Below are 26,495 nucleotides of genomic sequence, written 5' to 3'. Positions count from 1 at the left end.
GCTAGGTTAACAGCCACCACGGGTTAAAAAGGAGCCTCTCAGTCCAACTTTTATAGTTTGGCTGGTTCTTGATCCCTGGAGCTCCACCTTCCAAGTAGTTAAGATTACAGGTTTAGGCAAGCTAGCCAGAATCATACTTTTGATTGACAAGAAGTAAAAAAAAAAACATTCCTCACCACAAAAATATGACCAGGGAGGGACAGGCATCAAACACAAGCTACAAATTTCTTTCTGCCCTAAAGACTTTAGGGAGAAAAGGAACTGAAAAAAATCAGCATCTGTAAGGATAAGAGGAACACCATGAGCAGAGGCACTAAATGCAGTAAGGGACTGAAACAGCGCCTTTTCATGCTCCAGCAAGAACAGTACAAGACTTGGGCTGGGCATGCCTCAAGCCTGTAAATCCTAGCTACTCCAGAGGCTCAGAGATACGAGGATCGTGGTTCAAAGCCAGTCTGGGCATGGAATTCTGTGAAACTCGTATCTCCAATTAACCACCGAAAAGCCAGAATTGGAAGTGTGGCTCAAGTGGTAGAGCGCCACATTTCGAGTGGAAAAAGCTAAATGACAGCGAAAGCCCAGTCCCTGAGTTCAAGCGCCGGTCCTGGTACACACATACGCACACACACATGCACACACACACAGGCACACGCATGCGCGCGGGTAAAAAAGAAAACTGCAAGAGTCAAAGACTCGGTCAAAAAACCTTGTGAAGCGTCCGTTCCGCGGGCTGTGACGGCGCGCGCTCACGCACGGCGGAAAGCCTCGAGCTCACGGTCTGGAAGCCTTCACCACGAGGGGGCGTGCGCCAGAGCGTGCCTCCGGAAGTCCCGCCTCCCGTTTCCGGCGGCGGAAGGGCCGGAAAGGCCGGAGGTAACTTCCGGGTTTGGAAGGGAGGCTTGTGCACGTGTGGTACTCGCCTTGGGCCCTGGATCACCGCTGGCCCGGCTGAACTGGGCGTTCAGGCCTAAAGATGAAGGCGGTAAGTGTCCCCAGGACTCGGTTTCCCGCGGTGTGAAGGTTGTTCTGGCTGACACTTGGGGGCGGGATCTCCGCGGGCACGGCCGCCAGGGTCCCGCATCCTTGCTGTCAGTCTTCGCAGATTCTTCGAGACCCTCCTGAGGACGCTATTGCTAGGGATGAGAAGCAGGCCAGCTCTCAGAGACTCGCGAGAACTGGGATGAGTCCACCCCATAAAGGACCAGGAGGTAGAAAGCTATATCTGCCCTCCGATTCTCAGGGAACATTAGGACCAGCCCTGTCTGGGATTTGGATTTCTGAATGTGGGGGCTCCAGCAAGAGAAGTGGGATCGGAAGAGCCAAGTCAGAATCCCTACAGGTCTTTGACAAGTCATAATCTCCGTGAGTCTTTGCTTCTTCGTCAGTTACCTGAGAGTAACAGCAATCACTACACTGTTGGAGATTAATTTTTCTGAGCACAAAAGTATGTAAATGGAATTTATTGTTAAAAGACAGCCATTGTGTTGCTCTGAATGTGTAAGGCTACAGGTATTAAACGGTCTTGAATATACCACAAGAGAGATTCTTAACCTTTTGTTGATCTGAGATCCATTTGAACAGTTGTGGATTCTAATCATAGAAAAACCCTACTCTGAATCATTGATAGTCTTTAGGACTGAGATCATGGTTTGGTTTTATCTCTTGCAAGATCTGTGGCTGTGAGATACTAAAATCGTGGGATTGGTTGGATTTATAATCAATTCTATTTAACCTGATTTTTAAAATAAGTTCCATTTCTCAATATGTAGTATTTTTCTTGTTTTCTAGAGGAGGAATAAAAAACAGGTCCCAAGCTTCCGCAAGTTATTAAAAACTAGTAAAGTCAAACTTGAAAACAAGCTAAAAAATAAGCAATTTAAACAACAAAGCACTCTCAAGAAGTACCGGAAAGAACAGAGGAAACTAAGGCAAGCTGTAAAAGATGCTGTTTCTAAGAAACCCATTCCATTGGAAGACCCAAAGGAAAAACGACCAGGTAATTATGAAAGCATTCACATGCTCTGGTTTCAATAGATCATTCCAAATATTTTCCTAGAAATGTACTTTTTAGTAATAAAGTAAGGATGTAAGTCCTATGTACTTTATTACAGTATGAAAAAAAGTCACAGTATGAGAAAGCTTTTTCTTAAGAGAATTCATCGTGAGAAAAAGCTAACCTTAGTTTGTCTAACATGCAGTCCTGGAAATGCACTAGTTGGTAAATCAGACCTGGAGTAGCCATGTAAATATATGTTGTGCATTAGACCAGTGATGCCTCTCCATTCACTGGCAGTTAGGTAGCTAAGAAAAGCACTTTTTTTCTGGTGCATTCTTTACAGGGTTGCCAAAATGTACTTTCCTTTCTAAATTGTTGACTTTCTTTTTGTAAACTTGGAGTAAAATTGAGCTATCATTGTCTGAATTATCGTTGTAAAACTATCCAAGAATGCCAGCTACATAAAACAAGAAAAGACTATTACCATTTTGTGTCAGGCTAGTTCTGCAACTTTACTGGTACTTTTACGTTTCATATTTAGTTGTCTATATCTAGTTATTAAATAACTATTCACCCTTTGGTTTCTATCTCATTTCTTAATATTGGTTGACCCCTTGGCAGTGTTACTGTCCCAAGGTCATTTAACTGAAAATGAAAAATCCAAGAACACTCGGGTTTCTCTTTTTTTTTTTTTTAAAGTAATCATGTGGGGTTGGTTGGTAACTTAATTGTCAGCCACTTTAATCTGCTAAAAGAAATGAAGTAGGTAAATTAGATACTTTAAGTTTTAGAATTTTAACAGGTTGATATGCTAATAGTTTTATAATGAAAATAAAAGCAAAGGATTTCTTTAGCATCTAAGTGAAGTCTATCACACAGATGCGAGAGGGAAAAAAAAAAGATGGATGCAAATGGTATTGAATCTAGTATGGGAAATTGGTGTTTAGCTTATGGCCTCTTGTCCCATTAAAGTAGAAAGATGGATCTTTTGATCATTATTATGAGGTGGGTGATGGGATTTGGGTGTGATGGTAGTCTATGAAGGAGAAACCTGACCCTAGAAAATACGTGGATCGCTGGTATGTCTGAAAAATAGAATGCTCACATAAAGTCAGTAGTTCCAGAACTGTTGGCATGGTGCAGCAGTAAAGCATCTATCTGGCAAGCATGTGACTCTGAGTTCAAACTCTTGTAATGCCACCCCCCAAAAAGCAGTTATGTGTATTTAATTATCAGTATTTACCTGTCTTATTGCTTCCAGGAAGACCTTTTAAGTCCTGATAGAGAAGACATTAAGATCACTTTGTTTGTAGTTGTATCATCAGCACTTAGAATAGTTTCTGATATTTAGTTGGCATTCTTTTTTTTTAATAAATTTTTTTATTGTGAAAATACTGTACAGAGGGGTTACAGTTACATGAGCAAGGTAATGAGTATATTTCTCTTTTTGTTTGTTTTGCTGGTCCTGGGGCTTGAACTCTGGGCATGGGTACTGTTCCTGAGCTCCATTTTACTCAAGGTTAGCACTTTACCAATTTAGCCACAGCACCACTTCAGGCTTTTTCTGTGATTAATTGGAGATAAGAGTTTCAGGGACTTTCCTGCCCCAGCTGGCTTCAAACTGCCGTCCTCAGATCTCGTCCTCCTGAGTAGCTAGATTACAGTTGTGAGCCACTAGTGCCTGGCCTTTTTTTTTTTTTTTCCAGTAAATAATAAAAAGAGATGTAGAAAAAAATCAAGGGATTGCAGAGAGAGAAGTTAGAATGATCCGTATTTGAGGTTTTGTTAGATGTGTCCTAAGTATACAAAGAAAAGTAGTTGAGAAATGGAATGAGAATGGTTGAAGTGTTACCATGCAATCTAAGTGAAGGAGTTATGACAGAATACATTGGTAAAACATGAGATGGCGAAAGAATTACAATCTGTTTATTAGCATTGCAGTAGCTGAGTGATAGCTGTTCAGAAAGGTGAGCACAAACATCTGGAACATAGGCTCAGAGAGGCTAGCTAAAGTGGAATATAAGTGAAAGTCACTGGAGATAAAGAGTTGGAAGATTTAGCATATATGTTTTCAAATCAAGTGCCATGAGAGACATTTCTGAGTATGAAGAAACATTTATTTTTGGTTGATACTATGACATGGAAATGCTCTTGGCATTTATTTTTAAGAGTCAGAGTTGCTAAGATTGTGGCATTTTAATCTAGATCAGTGCATCCCAATCCAGCAAAGAATTTTCATGCCCAACATGTCAGTCGTGTTCCACTAGGCTAAGGTATCAGATAAACATAAGACTTTTCTATTACAGCCAGTAAAATGCAGAGTTCTTATATCTCTAATCAATGTGTCTGATTTTGTTTTTGTGGAACAGTCAAAAGGATTGAGAGGGAAGAGGAAGAAGAAGAAGAAGAAGCCCTTCCCTTAGATATGATGGATGAAGATGACCTACAGTTAATGAAGGATTTAGGACAGAGAGCATCTTTCCTAACAAGAGATCTTTCTTCTAGGTATTATCTCATTTGAGTTATAATCATCCACATCTATGCACTGTCAAAAAGTAGGTTCTGAATTACACTTCTTAGGTGATTAGTTCAGGATGCTCACCCAGACTCAGTGTTTACAAAGAATGAATTCAGATTGATACCAAGTTACTTCCTACATAAATAGCTGAACAAAGTAAGTTGATTTCAGCATACTTATTTTTTTGGTCATGGGGCTTGAACTCTGGGCCTGGACGCTGTCCCTCAGCTCTGCTGCTCAAGGCACTCTACCACTTGAGCCACAGCACCACTTCCACTTTTCTGGTGGTTTCTTTCCAGTTTTCTGGAGATAAAAGTCTCATGGACTTTCCTGCCTGGGCTGTCTTTGAACTGTGATCCTCAAGTCTCAGCCTCTTGAGTAGCTAGGATTACAGGCATTAGCCGCCAGAGCCCGGCTCATTTTTATTTCTTTTGAGAATGAATAGTGAGTTGGCAGAGGATACTATTACATTTGAGCACTGGCAAAACAGTCCACAGTCTTATTTTTTTTACCTTGTTAGGTAGTATTTGAATTTCCAGAGGTGGAATTAGTGCTTTCCTGTGATGACAGGGAATGGATATAGAATTTATACTTTGATTTTTTTAGTTCCAAATTCCACAGTGTGCTCTAAAGGATTTTTTGGGGAAAAAAAGGCTAATGTCATCCTTACCTCTACACACTGTTCTTCAAAAGGACTCTTATTATGACTTTGACCTTCATTTTACATCTAAAGGAAAAACTAGATGTAGCTTTAGTTTCAGTCTCAGCTGTAGATTTAACACAGTTCATTTGCTATTTGAATGCCTACAACAGATACCTGGATAATTAGCTTTATTTCTGGCCCACAAGACCAGTGCCTATTAGTCTTAAGTGTTAACACCTAGACATAAGTATAAAATATTTATTATTATTTGTGGAATATTTGTGATAGTTTGAAAAAACTTGCAGAAAAACCACAGAGCCTACAAATAGAGAAAGAACTAAAGGGTATCATGAATGTATAAAATATTTATAGTTAATCATACATTTTGTCATTTATACCATAAAATATATACAAATCTATTATGAAAAGTTGAAATTTGCCAGGCGTGGTGACTTACGCCTGTAATCCTAGCTACTTAGGAGGCTGAGATCTGAGGATTGCAGTTCAAAGTCAGCCCAGGCAAGAAAGACTGTGAGACTCTTATCTCCAATAAACTACCAGAAAACCGGAAGTGGCATGGTGGCTCAAGTGGTAGAGCGCTAGCCTTGAGCTAAAGAGCTGAGGGACAGTGCCCAGACCCAGAGTTCAAGCCTTACGACCGACAAAAAAGTCTGCTGAAAATTTTGTGTCATATGAATAATCTTGGCATGAACAGCTCATCTCTCTAGTGAATCACATGTCTCAGCTAAAACTGATCTCTTACTGTCCGTATTTTTTCACTGTGTATAATGAGTAACGTAAAATATGTATTGGTCACTGTTCTTTTGTCAGGACAGCTTCTGGTGAACGGGTTGTAGTGGGGTGGAGGGGTGGTAGTTACATCTATAGTACTCGTTTAACTTCTGCATTGTACATGGGTCAACAGTAGTTTTAAAATAGGTGTTTAGGTACTTAGGTGTACGCATGCACACATGCAAATGCTAGTTCTGGGACTTGAACCTAGGGCCCAGGCATTGTCCCTGAACTTTTTTGCTCATGGTTAGTACTCTAACACTTGAGCTACAAGCTCCATTTCTGGCTCTTTTGGTAGTTAATTGGAGATAAGAATCTCTAGGCTTTCCTTCCCTAGGCTAGCTTTAACCATGATCCTCAGATCTCAGACTCCTGAGTAGCTAGGATTACAGCCACAAGCTGCCAGCACTTGCCTTTCAGATACCTTTTAAAACCAATTAAAACCAAAAACAGATTTTTGTTTTCTTGCAGTGAGCCAGTTCATGCCAAGAAACGGAAGAAAGAGCATGTTATAGATAAATATGAAAAAATACCAAGAACTCTGCAAACAGAACCTGAGAAGGAACTGATACACTTGCTTCCTATCAAAGATAAAAGCGGTATCATCCCTCAGACCCGGGAGAAGCCAGGTTAGTCTGTTCATTTGATTTAGTCAACTTGTAGTTGCTCGCTAATATTGTGACACGTTTTGTTTCATCATGACTTTGACTTTGTACTCATAGCTACAAAATAGGGACAGGTGCAGTTAATCATATTGCAAGCTTGATGACATGGGCTAGAAATAAAGTTGATTATCCAGGTCTCTATTGTACAGTGAGTACAATGGAACCTACAAGGTTTGGGTGATTTTTCTTTTTTATTTTTTTACATCAGTTCTAGGACGAACTCAGGTCCTTACACTTGTGAAGCAGGTGCTCTACCATTTGAGCCGTTCCCCATCCATTTTTGCTTTAGTTATTTTTTTGGTTAGGGTCTTGCATTTTGGCTTTATCCAGCCTATATGGTGATCCTCCTGTCTATGGACTCTGTCTCCCTCATAGTTGGGATTTCAAGCATGCCACCACTACACCTAGCTTATTGAGATGGAAGGTGGTCTCACTAACTTTTTTCCCCCCAGGCTAGCCTCAAACTGCAATCCTTCTGGTTTCCATCTCACAAGGGCCAAGGATTATGGGCATGCACCATCAAGACAGTCTTAGATAATTTTCTTTTCCAAGAGTATTTTGCCAAATTCTTTTTTTTTTTTTTTTGTCGGTCATGGGGCTTGAACTCTGGGCTTGGGTGCTGTCCCTGCGCTCTACCACTTGAGCCACAGCACCACTTCCGGTTTTCTAGTGGTTTATTGGAGAAAAGAGTCTCACAGACTTTCCTGCCCGGGCTGGCTTTGAACCTTGATCCTCAGATCTCAGCCTCCTGAGTAGCTAGAATTACAGGCGTGAGCCACCGCACGCGGCTTATTTTGCCAAATTCTATGGTTTCTGAAGATTGGGCACATTAACTATTTTCAGAAGCAATAGAAATCCATAATTAGCCCCTTGGTTTTTGTTTTTGTTTTTTTTGTTGGGGTGGGGGGTTCGGTCATGGGGCCTGAACTCTGGGCCTGGGCGCTGTCCTCTCAGCTCTTCAGCTCAAGGCTAATGCTCTACCACTTGAGCCACAGTGCCACTTCAGCTTTTTCTGCTTTTGTGGTGCTGAGGAATCGAACTCAGGGCCTCATGCATGGGAGGCAAGCACTCTACCACTGAGCCACCTTTCCAGCCCAGTTTTATTTTTTTTTTAATGTTTAAGTAGTTGTTAAAAGGAGCTGCCATTTAACAAATTGTATTAATACAATGCATCTTGATCAATGTTACCCCTTACCCATCCCTCCCAAACCACCCCCTCCTTTAATTTTCCTAATTTTGCAGCATATGCACTGAATTCTTGACTGCATTTCCTCCCCACCCCCTTCTTTTCATTCGTCTGCTTCTCTTACCTTCACCCTACCCCACCCCTTTCAAATACCTATTTTTCTGGATTTTCTTTTGTTGAACTTAGATTTGGCCTTTTTAAGATTATCATAGTTTTAATGTGTATATTTTCCAAATAGCTGTTGACATTAACAAAGATGAAGAGGATCAAGAAGAAGAGATGGAAGATAACGAAGGTAATGAAGTGTATCTTTACAATGACTACATTGCTAATTGAGAAGTAACTTTTTTTTTTTTTTTTGCATAATAGTAAGTAAAACCTGGCATGTCCATTTTGGAGTACTGTTCATTTTCCCACATATGAAATTTTCACTGTGTAGAATTTGATATTCTCTTTTTTTATTTATGAAAATTTTACCCATTTACATATTTACAATATAATGGCACACATGAATTTTAAAATTTATTGTTCTGAATTCCTCCATTCTTTTGAACTCAGAGTCTTATGCTTGTCAGGCAAGTGCTTTACATCTTGAACTATACTCCTAGTTCTTTTGCTTTTTTTTTTTTTAATTTTTTATTGTAAAGATACTATACAGAGGGTTACAGTTACATGAGTAAGGTAATGAGTACACTTCCTATTGTGCATTGTTACCCCTCCATTGTTTTCCCCCTACTATCCCTTCCCTCCCTATCTTCCCCGAGGTTTTTTTTTTTAATTGTGATTAAGTGATTACATAATTTCCCAAATTTCACAGTATTGTGGAATAATGATGCTTATTTAAAGTCACAAGTTCATTCAAACTTTCCTGGAGCAAATTGTCTATCACAGTCTATAACATATAACGGTGTACACATATACACCATACATGTGATCAGCAGCATGGGGATATTTAGTAGTGGTTCGACCAGATTAGTGGAAGTTCTTTATTTCTTAAGTCCTGTTAATTTTGTTGTATCACCTAACATTTTGGATTTAGCATCCATTTATCAGGGAGACCATGTACCGTTTGTTTCTTTGCTCTTGGCTTACCTCGCTCAACATGATTCCTTCTAGCTCCATCCATTTCCCTGCAAATGCCATTATTTTGTCATTTCTAATGGCTGCATAATATTCCATTGTGTATAGATACCACAATTTTGGGATCCATTCATCTGTGGTGGGGCATGTGAGTTGTTTCCATATCCTAGCTATTGTGAACAGTGTTGCAATTTCTTTTGCTTTTTAAAAAATTTTTCAGATTGAATCTTAAGTTTTTTGCCCAGGCTAGCTTTGGACTGAAATCCTATTTCTGTTTCTTTAGTAGCTCAGATTATAGTTTGTACAACCATGCCTGGTCCTCTTGATTCCTTTTAATTATAAGAACCTAACTATAAATAATGAACCTTTTAGGTGTAAATGACGAAAATGGTTGCATTGTCTGAAGTCCAGATATATGTATGTGTATGTGTATATGTATGTGTGTGTATATATATATATATATATATATATATATATATATATTGATTTAAGCTACAACTCCAGTCCTCTCGTTTTTGTTAGTTTTTTTAAGGTAGAATCTTAACTTCTTTTGCCCTTAACTCTCTGTCCTCCTGCCTCTAACTTTCCAGTACCTATGATTATAGGCTTTTGCTACCATGCCTGACTTTAGTTTAGAATGTGTCATAAAACATGTTTGTTAAATTTTACTTTGACCAGGTAGATGTAAGTGTACATGGGATGGTAGATCAACTATTTAACTATTTTCCGTTATGCATCATAGGCTCATTACAGATTATATTTTTGCATTTATTACATCTATTCACTCTGAATCTCAAGATAGATATGTTCTCTCTATTACACAGAGTTGAAAAAAGCAGTATTTTATCCTTGAAGAAAAACCTAATTACCCTTTCCTTAGTTAATATAAATTACTGTGGGTTTATTAGCACAGTAGTTAAGAATATGAACTTTACTGGATTCAAATCCCATTTCTATTAGGTTTATGAAACAGCTTCCTTACTTATGAGTCTAATGATAGTGCCTGTCCTACATGATTGTTGAGAAGATGATATATATTGGCAATATAAGATTCTTAGCTAGAAGCATTATTTTTTACTAAGAAAAGTATTTTATTTACTTATATACCTACATATGTATGTATAGATATGTATGTGTGTATAAATAGGTATATATGTTCACATATGAAATTTTCTTGGGTGCTTGCAAATGAAGGATATTTAAGAGGGAAACCCTAATCTATTTCAGAGACAGCTGAAGAGCCTATTCGAGAGCTGACTGTAGAAGAACATCTGATTGAGAGAAGGAAGAAACTCCAGGAGAAGAAAATACATATTGCAACCTTGGCTTCTGCCATCCTGTCAGATCCAGAAAGTAATGTAGGTAGTGTGAGTTCTCTCTTAAAGGTGGGGTAAATGCATAATATATTCAAAGTTTCTTATTGTATGTGAGCATACACAGAAAGGAAAATAACTGACTGTAGTAGCTGGATGAGGGTAAGGGAATAGACACAATCTTAGCCTAATCCTGATCTGAACTGAGTTTCTTTGTGGATCTTATGAAAGTCACTTAAATTCTGAGTGTAAATTTTCCTCATCTCTGAATGAAGATAATGGATTTATTTTTGGTAACTCTAAAAGTTATCAAAAATTGACACTAAAAAATTCATTGTATTAGGGAAGAGGAATTTATTTGCAAATGTGTTCAACTGATTGTTTTGCTTTGTTTTTGCACAGGGTCCCTCTGTGTAGCTTAGGCTGGCCTCTAACTCCTAATGTTCCTTCCTCATCTCCAGTGCTTGGATGTGCTGCCATGCCTGACTGTAGAATTTTTAATAAGGAATATTCTATATAGAAGTCAGTGGAATTAGTTTAGGGGTATTTTGGAATTAACATTGGATCTTGTATATAATGGTCAAAATGCTTGTAGCATGTAAACTCAGGAAACTCAGAACTGAGTATGGAGTTGTGAAAGTTACTGTATCCAAAACTCATTTCATCCTAGAAGACTCACTGTCTGCAAATAGGTATATTAACATTTTCAAGCTATCTTTAAGTGACTCTGGTTACCCTCTAACTTCAGTGTTGGTGAGGCGAGCTAGTCTAGAGTTTGGTGGTTGACTGTCCTGACTCATCAAGTGAAGACTACTTACTGTACCACATGTGGGGCTGTTGTTTCAGCATTACTTGTGATTCTTTTAGTCTTATAAGTGATTTCTTTAACAGATTAAAAAACTGAAAGAACTGCGTTCCATGCTCATGGAACAGGACCCAGATGTAGCTGTTACTGTGCGGAAGCTAGTGATAGTTTCGTTGATGGAGCTGTTTAAGGATATTACCCCTTCATACAAAATCCGGCCTCTCACAGAAGTTGAGAAATCTGCCAAGGTAATGCTAGGTACAATTACTGTAGAAAATATGCTGAAAGTTTTGGAGAGCTGGAGATGGGAGAATAGTATGGTTTTGCTGTTTTGTCTTGTTTGTTTGTTTGCTTTTGTTTTTCATTGTTTTTCTCAGTACTGGACACACACATGTATTTTATGCCAGTTTGGGGTTCTCATGTTCTGACTTGTTTAAAATAATCTTTTTGATCTTTTCAGATGCGAAAAGAAACCCAAAAGTTACGAGAATTTGAAGAAGGCCTTGTTAGCCAGTATAAATTTTATTTGGAAAATCTGGAGCAAATGGTTAAAGGTATGAAAAACATTAAAGGTACATTAACGGCCCTACTCACAAAGGTAAATGTATATTTTGTGTATAGTGTGTGGTAAGGAGTTGAGTCTGAGCTCAGTCTTTGTCTACTGTTTACTACTTATATATTAGGCAAGTCACTTAATCTTTGTGTTTCTCAGTTTTCCTGTCTGAAAAATGGGGTGGTAACTACCACTTATCTTATTGAATTACTATGAAAAGTAATTCAGTTTAGAAATATAAAGCACTTAGAACTGTCTAACATGTATGTTTCAGTTATTAATAGTAGTGTTAACTGTAGTTATTATTTATCTATTTTTTCTTGATTTGTGGTGTGGGGATTGAATTTAGAACCTTGTGTGTGCTAGACAAGCAGTGTACCACTGAGCTACAATGGCAACCCTCAGAGCTTTGTGTAGATTGACACTGAACAAAAAATTGAAAATAGCATGCTATATACATCATTTAAAAAATTGTAGTCCCACCCCACACAAAGTATTGAAATTTAACAGCAAATTATATGCATGTTTATCTGCAAATTGTCATTTCAACATATAATTTATTTTCAAGATTAATGAAATGTTCTGCCTTCTTATTGTTTTGGTCCAAAGTTCAAACTCTCAGTTGCTGATGGTCTCTGTATGTAATCATGACAGGTATAGGCCTTTTCTAAACAGGCTGAGCTAACATGAAGTCTGTTTTTTTCTTGGTAGCTTTTGTTTAAGATATGTATTTACTTTAAAAAGAAAGCTAATTAGTTTTAAGAGTTAACCAGTGAATAAAGTGAGGATGTACATTCATCTTTTCCTTAGACTGGAAGCAAAGGAAGCTGAAGAAAAGTAACGTGGTGTCCTTAAAGGCTTACAGAGGACTTGCAGAAGTGGCTGTGAAGAGCCTGTGTGAGCTGTTGGTGGCACTACCTCACTTTAACTTCCACAACAACATCATCGTGTTGATTGTCCCTCTCATGAATGATACCTCAAAATCGGTGGGTTATTCTTGTATACTGCATGAGCTCTCCCCACCTCCACCCCCCATTCTTTTGGTTCTGTTAGTAAAATAGTATCCATTTGTTAAACACTGTCTCTTTTAGAAAATTGGCGTTTTCTTCCAGTTGGAAGAAGAGGAAGTTTGTGTCCTGCAGAACATGAGGCAGTGTCTGCAGACAGTTCTGATTGTCCTGAGTGTGGTGGGGGAGGTGTTATTCCTGGGGCAGTGGTGAAGGCCAGGAGTGCCTTCCATACCCACAGGGCGAGGACTGCCCCCTTATCTATCTGACCTTCAGTATGAGAAGTGGGAAGCTTGGGAACATTGGTTTAGTGTAACATTTTATTTTTCAGATATCTGAAATGTGTTGTGAGGCTGTAAAGAAACTTTTTAAACAAGATAAATTAGGTCAAGCTTCTCTTGGTGTAATTAAAGTGATTTCTGGCTTTGTGAAGGGCAGAAATTATGACGTTAGGCCAGAGGTAAGCCTTTCTTACTCTGCATCTGTCTTTAAATTACAAGGTTAATTTTTAGTATTTAGTAATTTATTCCTAAAGAAAGTATAAAAAATGCAAAGTGAAAGTATTCAACCTCAGTAAATGTAAACCCTTAATATTGGTGTGTTAATGGCCTTCCAAGCTGTGTGTCTGTGCAGATGTGTACTTATACTATGAAGACTGTTCTGTCCCATGAACTTATGTGGGGATCTGGCTTCTTTGGGTCCGGTCGGGGGGCCTGAACTCTGGGCCTGGGCGCTGTCCCTCAGCTCTTCAGCTCAAGGCTAGCGCTCTACCACTTGAACCACAGCGCCACTTCTGGCTTTTTTCTTTTTGCTTATGTGGCACTGAGGAATTTGAACCCAGGGCCTTATGCATGCAAGGCAAGCGCTCTACCACTGAGCCACTTTCCCAGTCCCAGGATCTGTCTTCTTTGTAATGTCCATCAGACTATTTTACTGTGAATATATAGAACCCTCTAAAGGGCATCTGAGTTACTTCTAGATTTTTGCTGTTGGAGAGAACATTTTGGCCATATTATTTTTTCATATTCTGTGAGTTATACTTCTGAACTGTAATGCTGGATCTAACAGAAATCTCACTTAAGAACATGAGAGAGGGGCTGGGAAGGTGGCTCAGTGGTAGAGTGCTTGCCTGACATGCATGAGGCCCTGGGTTCAATTCCTCAGCACCACATAAGAAAAAAGCCAGAAATGGCGCTGTGGCTCAAGTGGTAGAGCGCTAGCCTTGAGCTGAAGAGCTGAGGGACAGCGCCCAGGCCCAGAGTTCAGGCCCCACGACCGGACCCAAAAAAAAAAAAAAAACATGAGAGAGGGGGCTAGGAAAGTGGCTCAGTGATAGAGTCCGTGTCTTGCATGCATGAGGCCCTGGGTTCGGTTCCTCGGCACCACGTAAGCAGAAAAGGCTGGGAAGTGGAGCTGTGGCTCAAGGGTAGAGCGTTAGCCTTGAGCTGAAAATCCTGAGGGACAGTGCACAGGTCCAGAGTTCAGGCCCCATGACCCCGGGGCGGGCAGGGGGCGGGGAGGGCCTGAGATCTGAGGATTGCAGTTTGAAGCCAGCAGGAGCAGGAAAGTCTGTGAGACTTTTTATTTTGTCTTTCTCCTTTTTTGTACTGGAGATTGAACCCAGCATGTTGTACTTGCTAGGCAAGTGCTTTGCCACTGAGCCACATCCCAGTCCAGTGAGACTCTTATCTCTAGTACATTACAAAATAAGAAGTGGAGCTATGTCTCAAGTGGTAAAGCACTAAAAAAGGAAGCTCTCAGGGGCAGCATGCAGGCCCTGAGTTCAAGCCCCAAGATTGGCATAAAACAAAAACGAAACTTGAGAGAAAGTGCCAAATTGTTTTCTAAAATATTTTTATCACTTACATTCCTATTAGGGATATGAGTATCATTTCCCTTGTGTATCTTACTATTTACTCTATCGTCTTTACACATACATTGCGTGTTTATTTTTATATATTTATTAGTAAGGTTCTATTCCCTTCAGTTCATGTACTACTTATTTGAACTTGTTTATATTACTTGCCAGATTTTCTCATCAAGTATTTATCTTTCTTAATGACCTCTTACATATATATATATATATATATATATATATATATTTTGTGTCCGGTCATGGGGCCTGAACTCGGCTTGGGCGCTGTCCCTCAGCTCTTCAGCTCAAGGCTAGTGCTCTACCACTTGAGCCATAGCACCACTTCCGGCTTTTTTCTTTTTGCTTATGTGGTGCTGGGGAATTGAACCCAGGGCCTCAGGCATGCAAGGCAAGTGTTCTACCACTGAGCCACCTTCCCAGCCCCATCTCTTATAATTTTTAAAATATTTAATTTCAGTAACTTTGGTATGTGCCAGGTACTACTCTAGGTTCTGGGGATAAAATATCAAAAGATCAAAACTGTCTGTAGTCTATACTACAAAATAAGGATATTAAACCTTTGTGACACAATTTTTTTTCTTAGTTAAGCTGTTTTCTGATCTTACCTGCAAGTAGTGTTTGTTCTTCCTTATATACTCCTGAAGCAACAAAGTTTTTTGTAGTTAGCAAATGACTAATGTTCTTTTATAGACATAAATAACTGAATATGACTGGCAGAAGGATATAGGTACTTTGTATAAAAGATGTTTCAAAGTGGTTTCGTATGAATGAAGAAATAACGTTGTAAAGTGTTAATCTTTCTATAGAGTTTTTAAAGTCAGTATAAGTATTAAGTTATGTATTTGTATTCTTTCAATATTAGATGTTAAAAACATTTTTGTGCCTAAGAATTAAAGAAGTGGAAGTAAAAAAAGACACAGAGGACATTAATAAACCAAAAAAGTTCATGACTTTCAAGGAAAAAAGAAAGACTCTATCAAGAATGCAAAGAAAGGTTGGATTTAGTTTCTTTTTCTTTTAAGTATTGTTTTATTTGACCTTAGATGAAAACCATAGTTTAGGCATAGGTAAATAATAGTTAAGGAGAAAGGAATTGCTATTTTTGGTGGGGGTGGGGCGGAAGGCAGTGTCTTACTATGTGTGTAGCTCTGGCTGGCCTCCCAACTCATAATCCTCCCACCTTAGCCTTCCTAGAGCTGTGATAATAGTATGTGCTACTACACCTGGCTTTAAATCATAGTAAAATCTGGTGGCACATGCCTATAGCCCTAGCTGCTACTCAGTTCCCCAGGAGTTTGAGGCCAGATTCTGAGACTATCTCAGAAAAGAAACATTTTGAAATCTAACATTTAGAAATTTTTATTTTTCCCAGTTAATGTAATATCTATGATAGTTCATAGGAAATAGAAGTAGGTGAAGAGATATTTTGGTCATGTAGGCTTTTTTCTTAGATCAATTTAGAATCATGGTACAGACTTGTTTCTTTTAACAGAAAGGATGCATTCATGTAAGTTTCTGTTAAATTGAATCATATTTTTGGTGTTTGTTTTTAACTGGTTGGAATTCTAGTCTGTTATTAATCCTGGGTTGAAATTCCAGACTGAGACTTTAGAAACATTGTTTTTAGAAATGGGGTACAGAGTGTCTACCCCATACAGTCATTTTATGGTTTAAATGAAATGAAGTAGGACTGGCAACAGGGCTCAAGTGATTGAGCACTTGGCAAGTGCAAGGCCCGGTGTTCAAACCCCCATACCTCCAAAGAATAGGTGAGGATATGTATATGAAACACATAGAGTTCATAACCCTTGGCAAGCTTCATAAACATTGTTACCACCACTGTCATGGTAATAACATTAGTGTAGTGATTATTTCCCAAAGCACTTATAAACCATTTATTAGGATTACAAAGTTGCCTATAATAACAAAACAGAAAACAACTTCCAGATACAGTCATCTCTGAATGAGTCTGATAATATATATATTTGGTTTTCATATATATAGGACTGGGCACGATGGTACATTCCTGTAAATTTCAGCCACTTAGAAGGTGGAAATAACAACATAATTTGAGGCCAACCCAGGAAAAGATTAGCAAGACCCTATTTCAACGAGTAAGTTCTATGTATTATGATAGTTCACACCTGTAATCCTAGCTAGGATTACATAGGAATTTCTAGGTAGGAAAGGAAGGAGTTCTAGGCTGTCATGGGCAAAAAGCACAAAATAGCTAAAGCAAAAGTGGGTGGGGCCATGGCTTAAATGGTAGAGGTGCTTTCCTGGTACTCAGCACGAAAAAACTTGAGCATCAACAAACAAGAAAAAAATTGGTGCAAGAGTAGAAATCCCCTTTTTGGTCTCTCTACAGTCTGATTCTACCTTTTTCCCAAAAGGCAACCACTGCTTACATTTGCATTCACAGATTATCTGTTTTCTGATTGTTTTATAAGTTGATCTTCCTCTGCTTTGTTCACTCAGTGGTATGTTCACTTTTCCCCTTCTACTTCAGTGGAAGAAAGCAGAAGAGAAACTAGAGCGAGAGCTTCGGGAGGCAGAAGCATCAGAAAGTACTGAGAAGAAACTTAAACTGGTAGGCAGTTCCCATTCTGGTTGTTTTCTAGGTGTTGTGTTAGATGATGATTTTAAATAGAGATTCATTGTGTGTATAATTTTGATTTAATATTATGTGGCTTAGATACAAGACAGGATGATGTGGTTGGTGCTGGTTTTATGAAATCACAAGATACTTTTTATTATGTTTTCCTTAATGTTCCAAAGATTGAATTGGGAGGAATGGGAAAAAAGATTTAGTGTTGAAAATTGAAGTTATGCCACCTCAGTGAACTCAAACCTGAAGTGATGCTGTCTGTTTCCTCTGCCAGCACACAGAGACTTTGAATATTGTATTTGTAACCTACTTCAGAATACTGAAGAAGGCCCGACGGTCACCTCTCCTACCTGCAGTTCTGGAAGGTCTTGCCAAGTAAGGGCTTTGTAGGTCAATACCTTTCAGATTCTTCCTAAATTCAGAAGATCAAAGTAACCATGAATTTAACAATGGTGCCTAGTGTGTCATCTTTCTTTTTCCCTCTCTCCTCCTCATCCTTCTAATTAGTCCTATACTTAGAATCATGTTCTATGTATGTGCATTTATATGTATGTATTTATCCACAAGTACATTTTGGGGTCTAGTTTTCACAAATGAAACACAGTATCTGGTTTTTGAGCTTGCCTTATCTTGGTCAAAATGATGACCTCCAATTCCATCCATTTTCCTGCAAATGGCATGATTTCATTTTTCTTTATGGCTATGTAATAGTCCATGGTGTGTGTTCCATATTTTCTTTATTCACTCATCTGTTCAGCCCCTTAGCTATGGTGAGCAGCTCTGAACAAACATGGGTATGCAGGTGTCTTCCTTGTATATTGATTTACGCTCCTTTGAATATGTAAACAGTAGTAGTCTGGAAGGGCCATAGGGAAGATCTAGTTTTAGTCTTTTGAGGAACCTCCATACTGACTTTTCCATAATGGTTGCATTAGTTTATAGTCTTATCAGTGTATGAGGATTCCCCTCTCCCCATCTTCATCAGCACATTTGTTTTCTTGATGGCTGCCATTCTGACTGGGTAAGATAGAACCTTATGTATTGTGCAAACAAACCACTGAGCTACATGCACTCCCTGTTCTAGATCCAGCTTGCAAATAGCATAAGTCTCTTTCTCTCTTCTATGCTCCTTTTTCCTAGAAGCTGAGGCTGCTGGCCCCTTTATGACTTAAGATGACTATTAGAAACATAATGGGCTTTGCTCAGAGAAGTTGTTTATTCTTAGCAATTTCTTTATCAGGACAAAAGTATTTTTTAAAACATTTTAATTTATTGCTTAGTAGTCATATATCCCTATCAAGTAAAATGTCCAACAGTGTGTGAATTATTTAAAAAAGCAATCTGAAATTTATAAAAAGTATTAATAACTTCTATTAACTAAGTTATTTTGTTTGCTTCTAGGTTTGCTCATCTTATAAATGTGGAGTTTTTTGATGATTTGTTAGTAGTTCTTCACACACTCATTGAGTCTGGTGTAAGTTACTATTAACATATATAAATGATGATTATCAGTCTTTTTGTTTTGTTTTTGGCTGTACTGGGGTTGGAACTCAGAGTTTCACACTTGGTAGGCAGGTGCTCTAAGTTTCTGCCACATCTCCAGCCATTTTTTCTGTGGTTGTTTTTGAGCTAGGATCTCATTCATTGCTTGGGCTGGCTAGAATTGAGATCCACCTATTCATACTTTTCACCAAAGCTAGCATGACACACATATCACACCACACACCCAGCTTTTTCTGTTAAGATGGGGTCTTGAGAAACTTTTTGCCTAGTCCTTCTTATCTCTGCTTCCTGATTAGCTAAGAACTGTAATCCTTCTGAATTACAGTCCTTCTGATCTCTGCTTCCTGATTAGCTAAGACTATCTATAAGCCACCAGCCCCTGGTTAATTATCATTCTTCATTTTTTTTTTTTAAGGACTTAAGCTATCAAGAAAGTCTTCACTGTGTCCAGACTGCATTTCATATTCTTTCTGGACAAGGTAAAATAGGTTTTTTTTAATGCATTTTAAAAATTGTTATTGTAAAGGTGATGTACAGAGGGTTAGCAGTTACATAAATCAGATAAAGAGTGCATTTCTTTTTAAACAATGTCACCTCTTCTCTCATGCTCTCCCAGTTTTTTTCTTCCTGTCCCCACCCACAAGTTGCATAGTTCATTTTCAACATAGTGTCTAGTTTAATCACTGCTGCATTTTTTTACCCTGTCCCATTCTTTGCTTCCCCTTCCCCTTCCAAAACTAGATAAATGAACAAACAAGACAAAAGGAAAAGAAAACAAGACAGCAACAAAGGAAAAAAAAAACCCTTTGTTACCATTTCCTGGAGTTAATTTCAATAAATATCATTTTATATGATCAGATGCACGTTACGCTTTTTGTATTCTTCTAAGAATATCCTCCTTTGGTCTCACTGCCTAGAGACCTGTATGATTTATTGTGTCCCAGTGTATTTTTTTAAACCATCCATTGTGTTTACTTGTAGATTTATATGCACATTCTAGTTACCACAAATGAGAGAAACCATGCATTCTATTTTTCTTTGGGTCTGGCTTACTTTATTTAATATAATTTTTGAAGTCTTTGCATTTCCTTACTAATGATACAATATCATTCTTTCTGATGAATGGGTAGAATTCTACTGTGTACAGATACAATGTTTTCTTGATCCATTTGTCCATTGAAGGGCATCTGGGCTGATTCCATATCTTGGCTATGGTAAATAATGCTGCAGTAAACATGCTTGTGCTGGTAGCTTTAGTATGGCCTTGTTTGTGATCTATTGATTAAATGCCCAAGAGTGGAATTGCTCTACGTTTAGTCTTTTGAGAAACTTCCATAGTGCTAAAGTATTTTCTTAATCAACTTTTTTTTGCTTTGTCTTTGAAGCTATAACTTAGGTAATTATGTTTGTTTTCATTTCAAAGGTGATGTTTTAAATATTGATCCAATGAAATTCTACACACATCTGTACAAAACACTGTTCAAGTTACATGCAGGTATGTATACTTAATGTTTCCATAATGCATATATTTATCTTCCATGAATGTTATGCCTAGAAAAAATAGGCAATGAGAAATGGGAACTGTTACATAAAATGCTGGACATATTAAATGACAGGCATCTATCTGTATTTCACCTTACATAAGACTTGGAGAGTGAGTTCTTGGAGTTGGCTGGGAATTTAATAAATATAGCCCACCATATCTCTGAGCAGCACATCACTAGTATATTGGTTAGGAAAATGGGTTGGTTTTCTACTGGAGTTCAAGAAAGTTGCATATGAAGAACCAGCAAGAAAAGCCCTGAAGGATGTGTGTGGTATTTTAGGTGCAACCAACGAAGGTGTTGAGATTGTTCTCCAGTGCCTGGATGTCATGCTTACCAAGCGCAGAAAGCAAGTGTCCCAGCAGCGAGCCCTGGCCTTCATCAAGCGCCTCTGCACACTTGCTCTTCAGGTTCTTCCAAACTCAGGCATTGGCATTTTAGCCACTGCCAGAACATTAATGCATGTAAGTAGCGATTCAGTGGAGAGTTGAGTTCTTAGGGTGTAGTGGCATTTTGTTGACATACACACATAAACACTTTTTTTTTTAAAGCAGAAACTGTGTCTCTGCCTCCTTCTCTCCTTCCCTCAGTGTGGTATTGGTGATTGAACCTAGGGTCTCACACATTTGAGACACACCTCAGGACTATTTTTGTGTTTGAGACACTGGCTGGCCTGACACACGAGGTATTCCTTCCTCTGCAGCACAGTAGCTGGGATTATAGGCATACACAGCTATGCCTAGCCATACTTTGTATCTTAATGATTAAATGTGACCTACTTTATCTCTTAATGATTAAAGTGAATTTAGTTGTTTGTTAAACTATCACTGATACAGTTCTTATTTCATACCTGTGGCTGTTATAATAACTGTTTTACAAACCTTAATTCACCTAGTGTTTCTTTTTTTTTGGGGGGGGGTGCGGTCGTGGGGCCTGAACTCTGGGCCTGGGTGCTGTCCCTCAGCTCTTCAGCTCAAGGCTAGCACTGTACCACTTGAGCCACAGTGCCACTTTCCGGCTTTTTTCTTTTTGCTTATGTGGTACTGAGGAATCGAACCCAGGGCCTCATGTGTGCAAGGCAAGTGCTCTACCACTGAGCCACCTTCCCAGCCCCTCACCTAATGTTTCTAACATAGCTACTCATGTTGTTCCCAATTTACACATGGGGAAAGAGGTCTATAAGTAACAGTGCGTGTAACAGAAAGTGGAACTCAGATTTGGGTAGTCTGGCTTTTCTGTTCTTTTGTTATTCTCTTGGGCGTATCAGTTATTCTCATTAACATAGTTGTCATTATTGCTATTACAAGTGATGTCATGAATATCTTTATACATGTATTGGCTCTATATTTTACAAGAAAGATTCCAAGAGTAAGAGAAAGATACCTAGAGTAGGTTTGGAGGGAAGAAAATAATATTCTGGTTTAAAGACAATTCATTTCTAAACAAGGAATTTTTTCTTTTTGATAAAGGTAAATTATTTTTTATTAAAAGTAGATGTTATGTCCCTTATTATAACCATTGAAATGAGATGCAAGTATAGACCAATAACATTCTTCAAACTAATGTGATAATTTTGCAGACTTTCCCGAGAGCAGACCTGTTGCTGGATAGTGACTCTCAGGGAAGTGGAGTGTTCCTCCCAGAGCTAGATGAGCCGGAGCACTGTAATGCACAGAACACGGCCCTTTGGGAGCTGCATGCGCTGCGGGTGAGGGTGACCCTGCGTTCTTGCAATCCGTGTGCTTACGCTTTTGTCTCATAGTTATGTTTGCCAAGGTACTTCTGTGTTGGAGTATCTTTTTTGGAATACTGATTTAGTATTGGTACATTTTACTTTGACATTTGTGAACACTGGAAAGTGTGGTGATGCTTGTTGACTCTTCTTGACACTATTCAGAGTATAAAGGGGATTGCTGGGGGGGGCATTTGTTTTGTATGGACGGAGACTGCCATAAGCCATTTCAAGGTGGCATTGGCTGAATCCTGTAGTGTAAGACAGCATTCGAATGAGCCTAGAGGGAATTACGAGCATTGGGCAACCTGTTGTCAATGTTTTTCACTCAAATACAAATTGGTTTTTGTTTGTGCTTTTTATACTATAAAGCAAGACTAAGCTGTATTACTGTTCACTTGGCCATCAAACACATTTGGGTTTTAATCCTGTAAGCAAAGTTAATATTCTGTGTGTAAGTGCATAGTTCAAATGAGTTCCATATATAGGCATCTCTAAAATCTGGTATACTTTACTAAAGAAAGTGTTTACTGTAGTTGATGTTTTCTAAAGTACTGAATTGTGCACGACCTTGTACCGCTTCCTCCTCAGAGGCATTACCATCCCATAGTGCAAAGGTTTGCAGCCCACCTCATCGCTGGAGCCCCTTCGGAGGGCTCTGAAGCACTCAAACCAGAGTTGAGCCGAAGGTAATATTTAGCAAGTTCTACGTTGTTATTTTTACATTATTATCATTATTATTGACTTTACCCAGAACCTTGCCTCATTCTAAATCAGGTAGATATAGCACAGTTGTAGAATACTTATCTGTTGTTTACCAGCAAGTTCAAAGTCATCAGCTTGATTCTCAGCACCACAGGAATAAAACCCTAGAAAGTACTGGATTATGAATGTACTAGATTATAAACTATAGAGTACATGTGGGCATTTACATTTGGTTTGACTTCATATTCCTGAATTTTACTATGGAATAAATATGATGGCTGTAATTTTATTAAGTTTGGTTTAGGTAATCACTGAAAACTACTTTTTTTTTTTTAATGCCAATCCTGGGGCTTGGGTTCTGTTCTTCAGCTTTTTTGCTCAAATCTAGCACTTTAACATTTGAACCACAGTTCCACTTCTGGCTTTCTGGTGGTTAATTGGAGATAAAAGTCTCATGGACTTTTGTGCCTGGGCTGGCTTTAAGATGTGATCCTCAAATTTCAATCTTGGATAGCTAGGATTACAAGTATGAGCCACTGGCACCTGACCTTTTTTGTGTGCTTTTTTTCTTTTTGTAGTAAGTTTTATACATTAGAGAGATATCAAAAGAATAGAAAGTAAATTCCTGCATGCCTGTCCTTGTTCAGGCTCAACAAGTGATGAAAATACCACACAGCCCTGAGGCCACTCCTGGTGACCTTCCTTTCTTCCCTTTTTTTAAATTATTTTTTTTTTGTTTTTTGTTTTTTTGGTTCCGGTCATGGGGCCTGAACTCTGGGCCTGGGTACTGTCCCTCAGCTCTTCAGCTCAAGGCTAGCGCTCTACCACTTGAGCCACAGCACCACTTCCGGATTTTTTCTTTTTGCTTATGTGGTGCTGAGGAATTGAACCCAGGGCCTCAGGTATGCAAGGCAAGCACTCTACCACTGAGCCACCTTCCCAGCCCTTCCCTTTTTTTAAAAATGGTCCTGTTAGTAGCAAAAGGGAAAAAATAGGCGCAAAAAACTGGGAGAAAATGAGGGAGGAGGTGACACTGTTCAAAAAGAAATGTACTCATTACCTGACTTATGTAATTGTAACCCCTCTGTACATCACCTTTCCAATAAGAAAGAGATAGAGAATGAGAGAGGAAGAGGAGGAGAGAGGGAGGATACCGTTGAACCTAGCTACACTGAAGGGCAGCAGCTTCTCTCCATGGCCAGGCAGGAGAACCCACCTTGGCTCTATAAGAAGCTCGCTGGGTAATTCCTATATCCCACGTTACATTCTTCCACTTTTCTTTTAGGACTTTTAAAGAAGTTGCTTTCTCCAACTTTTTTTTTTTTGGAAATTTTCAAAAGTTGCAAAAGTAGCTTTTCCCTGTCTCTACTCCTCAGCCCTCTCTTTCAGAAAGGGAGAAAACACTATCATTCTAATTTGCAATAGCCAGTTTTGGGCATGCTTTTATTACTACTCCTAAACATCCCTCCTGTCCCTTTCTTCTTACAATACTGACTTTGAACTAAGGAACTCATGTTTGAGATGCAAGTACTCAGCACTTGCGCTACACCTGCTGCCTGTGTTTGCCTCTTTTATAGCAGTTTTCCTTTTCTGGAAGATGGGGAGGAATGGGTTTATCCTAAGATTCGTTCTTCTGGGGAATGGAACTTAGAGCGTGAGTCTAGTCACAGCCCCTATCTGCCTGGGCAAATGTGAGCTAACTCCAGATCATGAAATATTCACTAGTATGCCACGAGTATAGGCAGATTCTCTGTCTTGAATTACTTCTTGTTTTTCATCGAGACTCCTAGCTGATCAGCTGAATGGTGCTTGAAGCCCATGGAAACTGACTCCATGCTTCATTCCTCCAGCTCCAGTGACTTTAGACTTGGGTGTTTATCATTCACATAACTATAGTTGAGTTAGGATTTTTGTTTGGTGTTTCTCTGTACCTTTCTCTTTGGGCTGTAGACCTTCATTTCTAAATGTAATTGGATTTAATAGCATAGTTGAATTGCGGAGGAACGTAAGATTTATTTCAAGTGAGTTAATTGGTTCTGTTTCATTTTTTGGCTATACTCTATCTTAAATTGAACAGATAAGATTTTTCTACAATTCTTACTTGTGATTGTAGATCTGCAGTTGAACTTTTTGAGGCTTATAGTATGGCAACAATGACATTCAATCCTCCTGTTGAGTCTTCATACTCCAAAAAGAAGGTATGTGATACTTTTCATTTTTTTAAAAGAAGAAATAAAAACTACACTAGGATGTCTCAGTAACTTTACTGCTTGCTTGCTTTATCGTGCTTGATTCGTAGATGGTAGGATGGAAGTTTGAGGTTAGGGTTCTATAGAAGTGGTCTATAAATTGTATAGAGTATGACCAAGACCTGACACACATTGCTCATGACTGCATTTCACCAGTTGATATTAGCTCTTGCTCACAGTTTAGTTTTAACTTATGGTATTTTAACCTTTTTTCAGGATAAGGTTTTACAAGGGACTCCATTTTTGAATGAAGATTTAAATCAGCTAATCAAAAAATACTGCAATGAACTTCCTGCTCCCTCCTCTTTGGATTTCACCAAATATTTGAAAACATCACTCCAGTAGTACAAAAAAGCAGCAGCAGTGGATTTTTTTGTATATATGTACTTGTGTATAAGCAGCTCTTAAGTGGTTAACTTGGGGATTTTTCATTTTATATGAGGAAAACTTCCTACGAAGGATGCCGTTTCCAGGGACAGGGCTGGGCCCCATGTGTGAAATATTTCACTGAGAGAATTGAAAACCTGTTTTTACTCCAGTTTTGGATGTCTGTTTCTTAATGAAGTGTTTCTTTTGTGTGTGTCAGTATGGAGCTTGAACTCAGGACCTGTGTGCTCAATCCCTGAGCTCAAGACTAGCACTCTTAGCACTTGAGCCACAATTTCACTTTTGGGTTTTTGCTGGTTATTGGAGGCAAGAGTCTTACAGAATTACCTGCCTGGGCTGTCATCCTCAGCTCTCAAAATTCTGAGTAGCTGTGATTACAGGCATGAGCCTCTAGCACCTGACTAATGATAGCTTTTTAAAAAAAAAATGTTTTTTTTGCCAGTCCTGGACCTTGAACCCTGGGCCTGGGTGCTGGTTCTAAGCTCCTTTTGCTCAAGGCTAGCACTCTACCTTTTGACTAACAGCACCACGTCTGGCTTTTTCTGTGATTAATTGCAGATAAGAATCTGCCAGGCCTAGCTTTGAACTGTTAGCCTCAGATCTCAGCCTCCTGAGTAGCTAGGATTACAAACTACTGGTGCCTGGCTTTTTTATTGTTACTATAAAGGTGATGGATGATAGCTTTTTACAACTTAATGTACTTGTTGTAATTTTGTTTTTTTCATCTTTGGGGAGGCTGGATGTGTTGGTGCGTGCCTATAATCCCAGCAGAGGCATGAGGATCAGAAGTTAAATGCCAGATTGCGCTAGAGAGCCAGACCTTGTTTCCAAAAACCTCACAAATAAAAAAGAAAGAGAAAGAGAGAGGGAGGGAAGGAGGGAGGAAGGAAGGAAGGAAAAAGAAAAGAAAAATTTTTTAGGAACTAGGGCTATAGTTTAGTTGAAATCCCTGGGTTTCATCCCAAGCACCACATACAAAAAGTCTGTGGGCTAAATCTTACTGAAATTATTATATTAAAATTAGAATATAGAGCACAAAACAAATCATGACTGACAATATGATTTTTCCCCCTTTACAAATATATACTTAAAAAAAACAATCTAAATTTGAGCAAATCTATTATTACACTATTTTTGAGAAAATAATAGCTTACAATTGGAGTCATGTGATTGGCTCTTGTTGAACTAACCTAATTTGGCCTTTTAGAAAAAGAAGTGTTTATTATGGCTCCTTTCAAGGAGAGTGTGAATGTGGTTCTAGCACTTAACAGTTTTGTGCATTTTCTTAATAAGCTATGCAGTGACGGGAGTGGAATTGCTCTGGGAGAAACCA

At 38.7% G+C, this 26,495-nt stretch overlaps 1 protein-coding gene across 2 annotated transcripts; it reads left to right on the top strand.

Annotated features, from left to right (window-relative positions):
- The first annotated feature begins 872 nt into the window (after positions 1-872).
- Noc3l (nucleolar complex associated 3 homolog (S. cerevisiae)) lies at positions 873-25,409 on the top strand. Of its 2 annotated transcripts, XM_013034387.1 has the most exons (21): positions 873-982; positions 1,789-1,996; positions 4,366-4,501; positions 6,421-6,578; positions 8,039-8,095; positions 10,108-10,238; positions 11,085-11,246; positions 11,459-11,552; positions 12,362-12,537; positions 12,890-13,018; positions 15,297-15,428; positions 16,944-17,024; positions 17,317-17,417; positions 18,444-18,516; positions 18,961-19,024; positions 19,969-20,040; positions 20,372-20,553; positions 21,669-21,797; positions 22,413-22,510; positions 24,640-24,724; positions 24,992-25,409. In XM_013034387.1, exons 1-21 carry the CDS (start codon positions 974-976, stop codon positions 25,118-25,120), a joined length of 2,406 nt encoding a protein of 801 aa, XP_012889841.1. In that variant the 5' UTR covers positions 873-973; the 3' UTR covers positions 25,121-25,409. The 2 variants fall into 2 exon arrangements, with proteins under 2 accessions (XP_012889841.1, XP_012889842.1); XM_013034388.1 differs by lacking the exon at positions 12,890-13,018.
- The last annotated feature ends 1,086 nt before the right edge of the window (positions 25,410-26,495 follow it).

The sequence above is a fragment of the Dipodomys ordii genome, unplaced genomic scaffold (assembly GCF_000151885.1).
Source record: "Dipodomys ordii isolate 6190 unplaced genomic scaffold, Dord_2.0 Scaffold188, whole genome shotgun sequence".
NCBI classification, from domain to species: domain Eukaryota; kingdom Metazoa; phylum Chordata; class Mammalia; order Rodentia; family Heteromyidae; genus Dipodomys; species Dipodomys ordii.
This window is presented reverse-complemented; position numbering and strand designations above follow the sequence as displayed.

What these genes read in the sequence shown, in the direction of transcription:
- Noc3l (XM_013034387.1), top strand. An exon ending in TATCAAGAATGCAAAGAAAG is followed by an intron (nt 15,429 to 16,943) that starts GTTGGATTTAGT and finishes CTTCTACTTCAG; the next exon opens with TGGAAGAAAGCAGAAGAGAA. An exon ending in ACACACTCATTGAGTCTGGT is followed by an intron (nt 18,517 to 18,960) that starts GTAAGTTACTAT and finishes TTTTTTTTTAAG; the next exon opens with GACTTAAGCTATCAAGAAAG.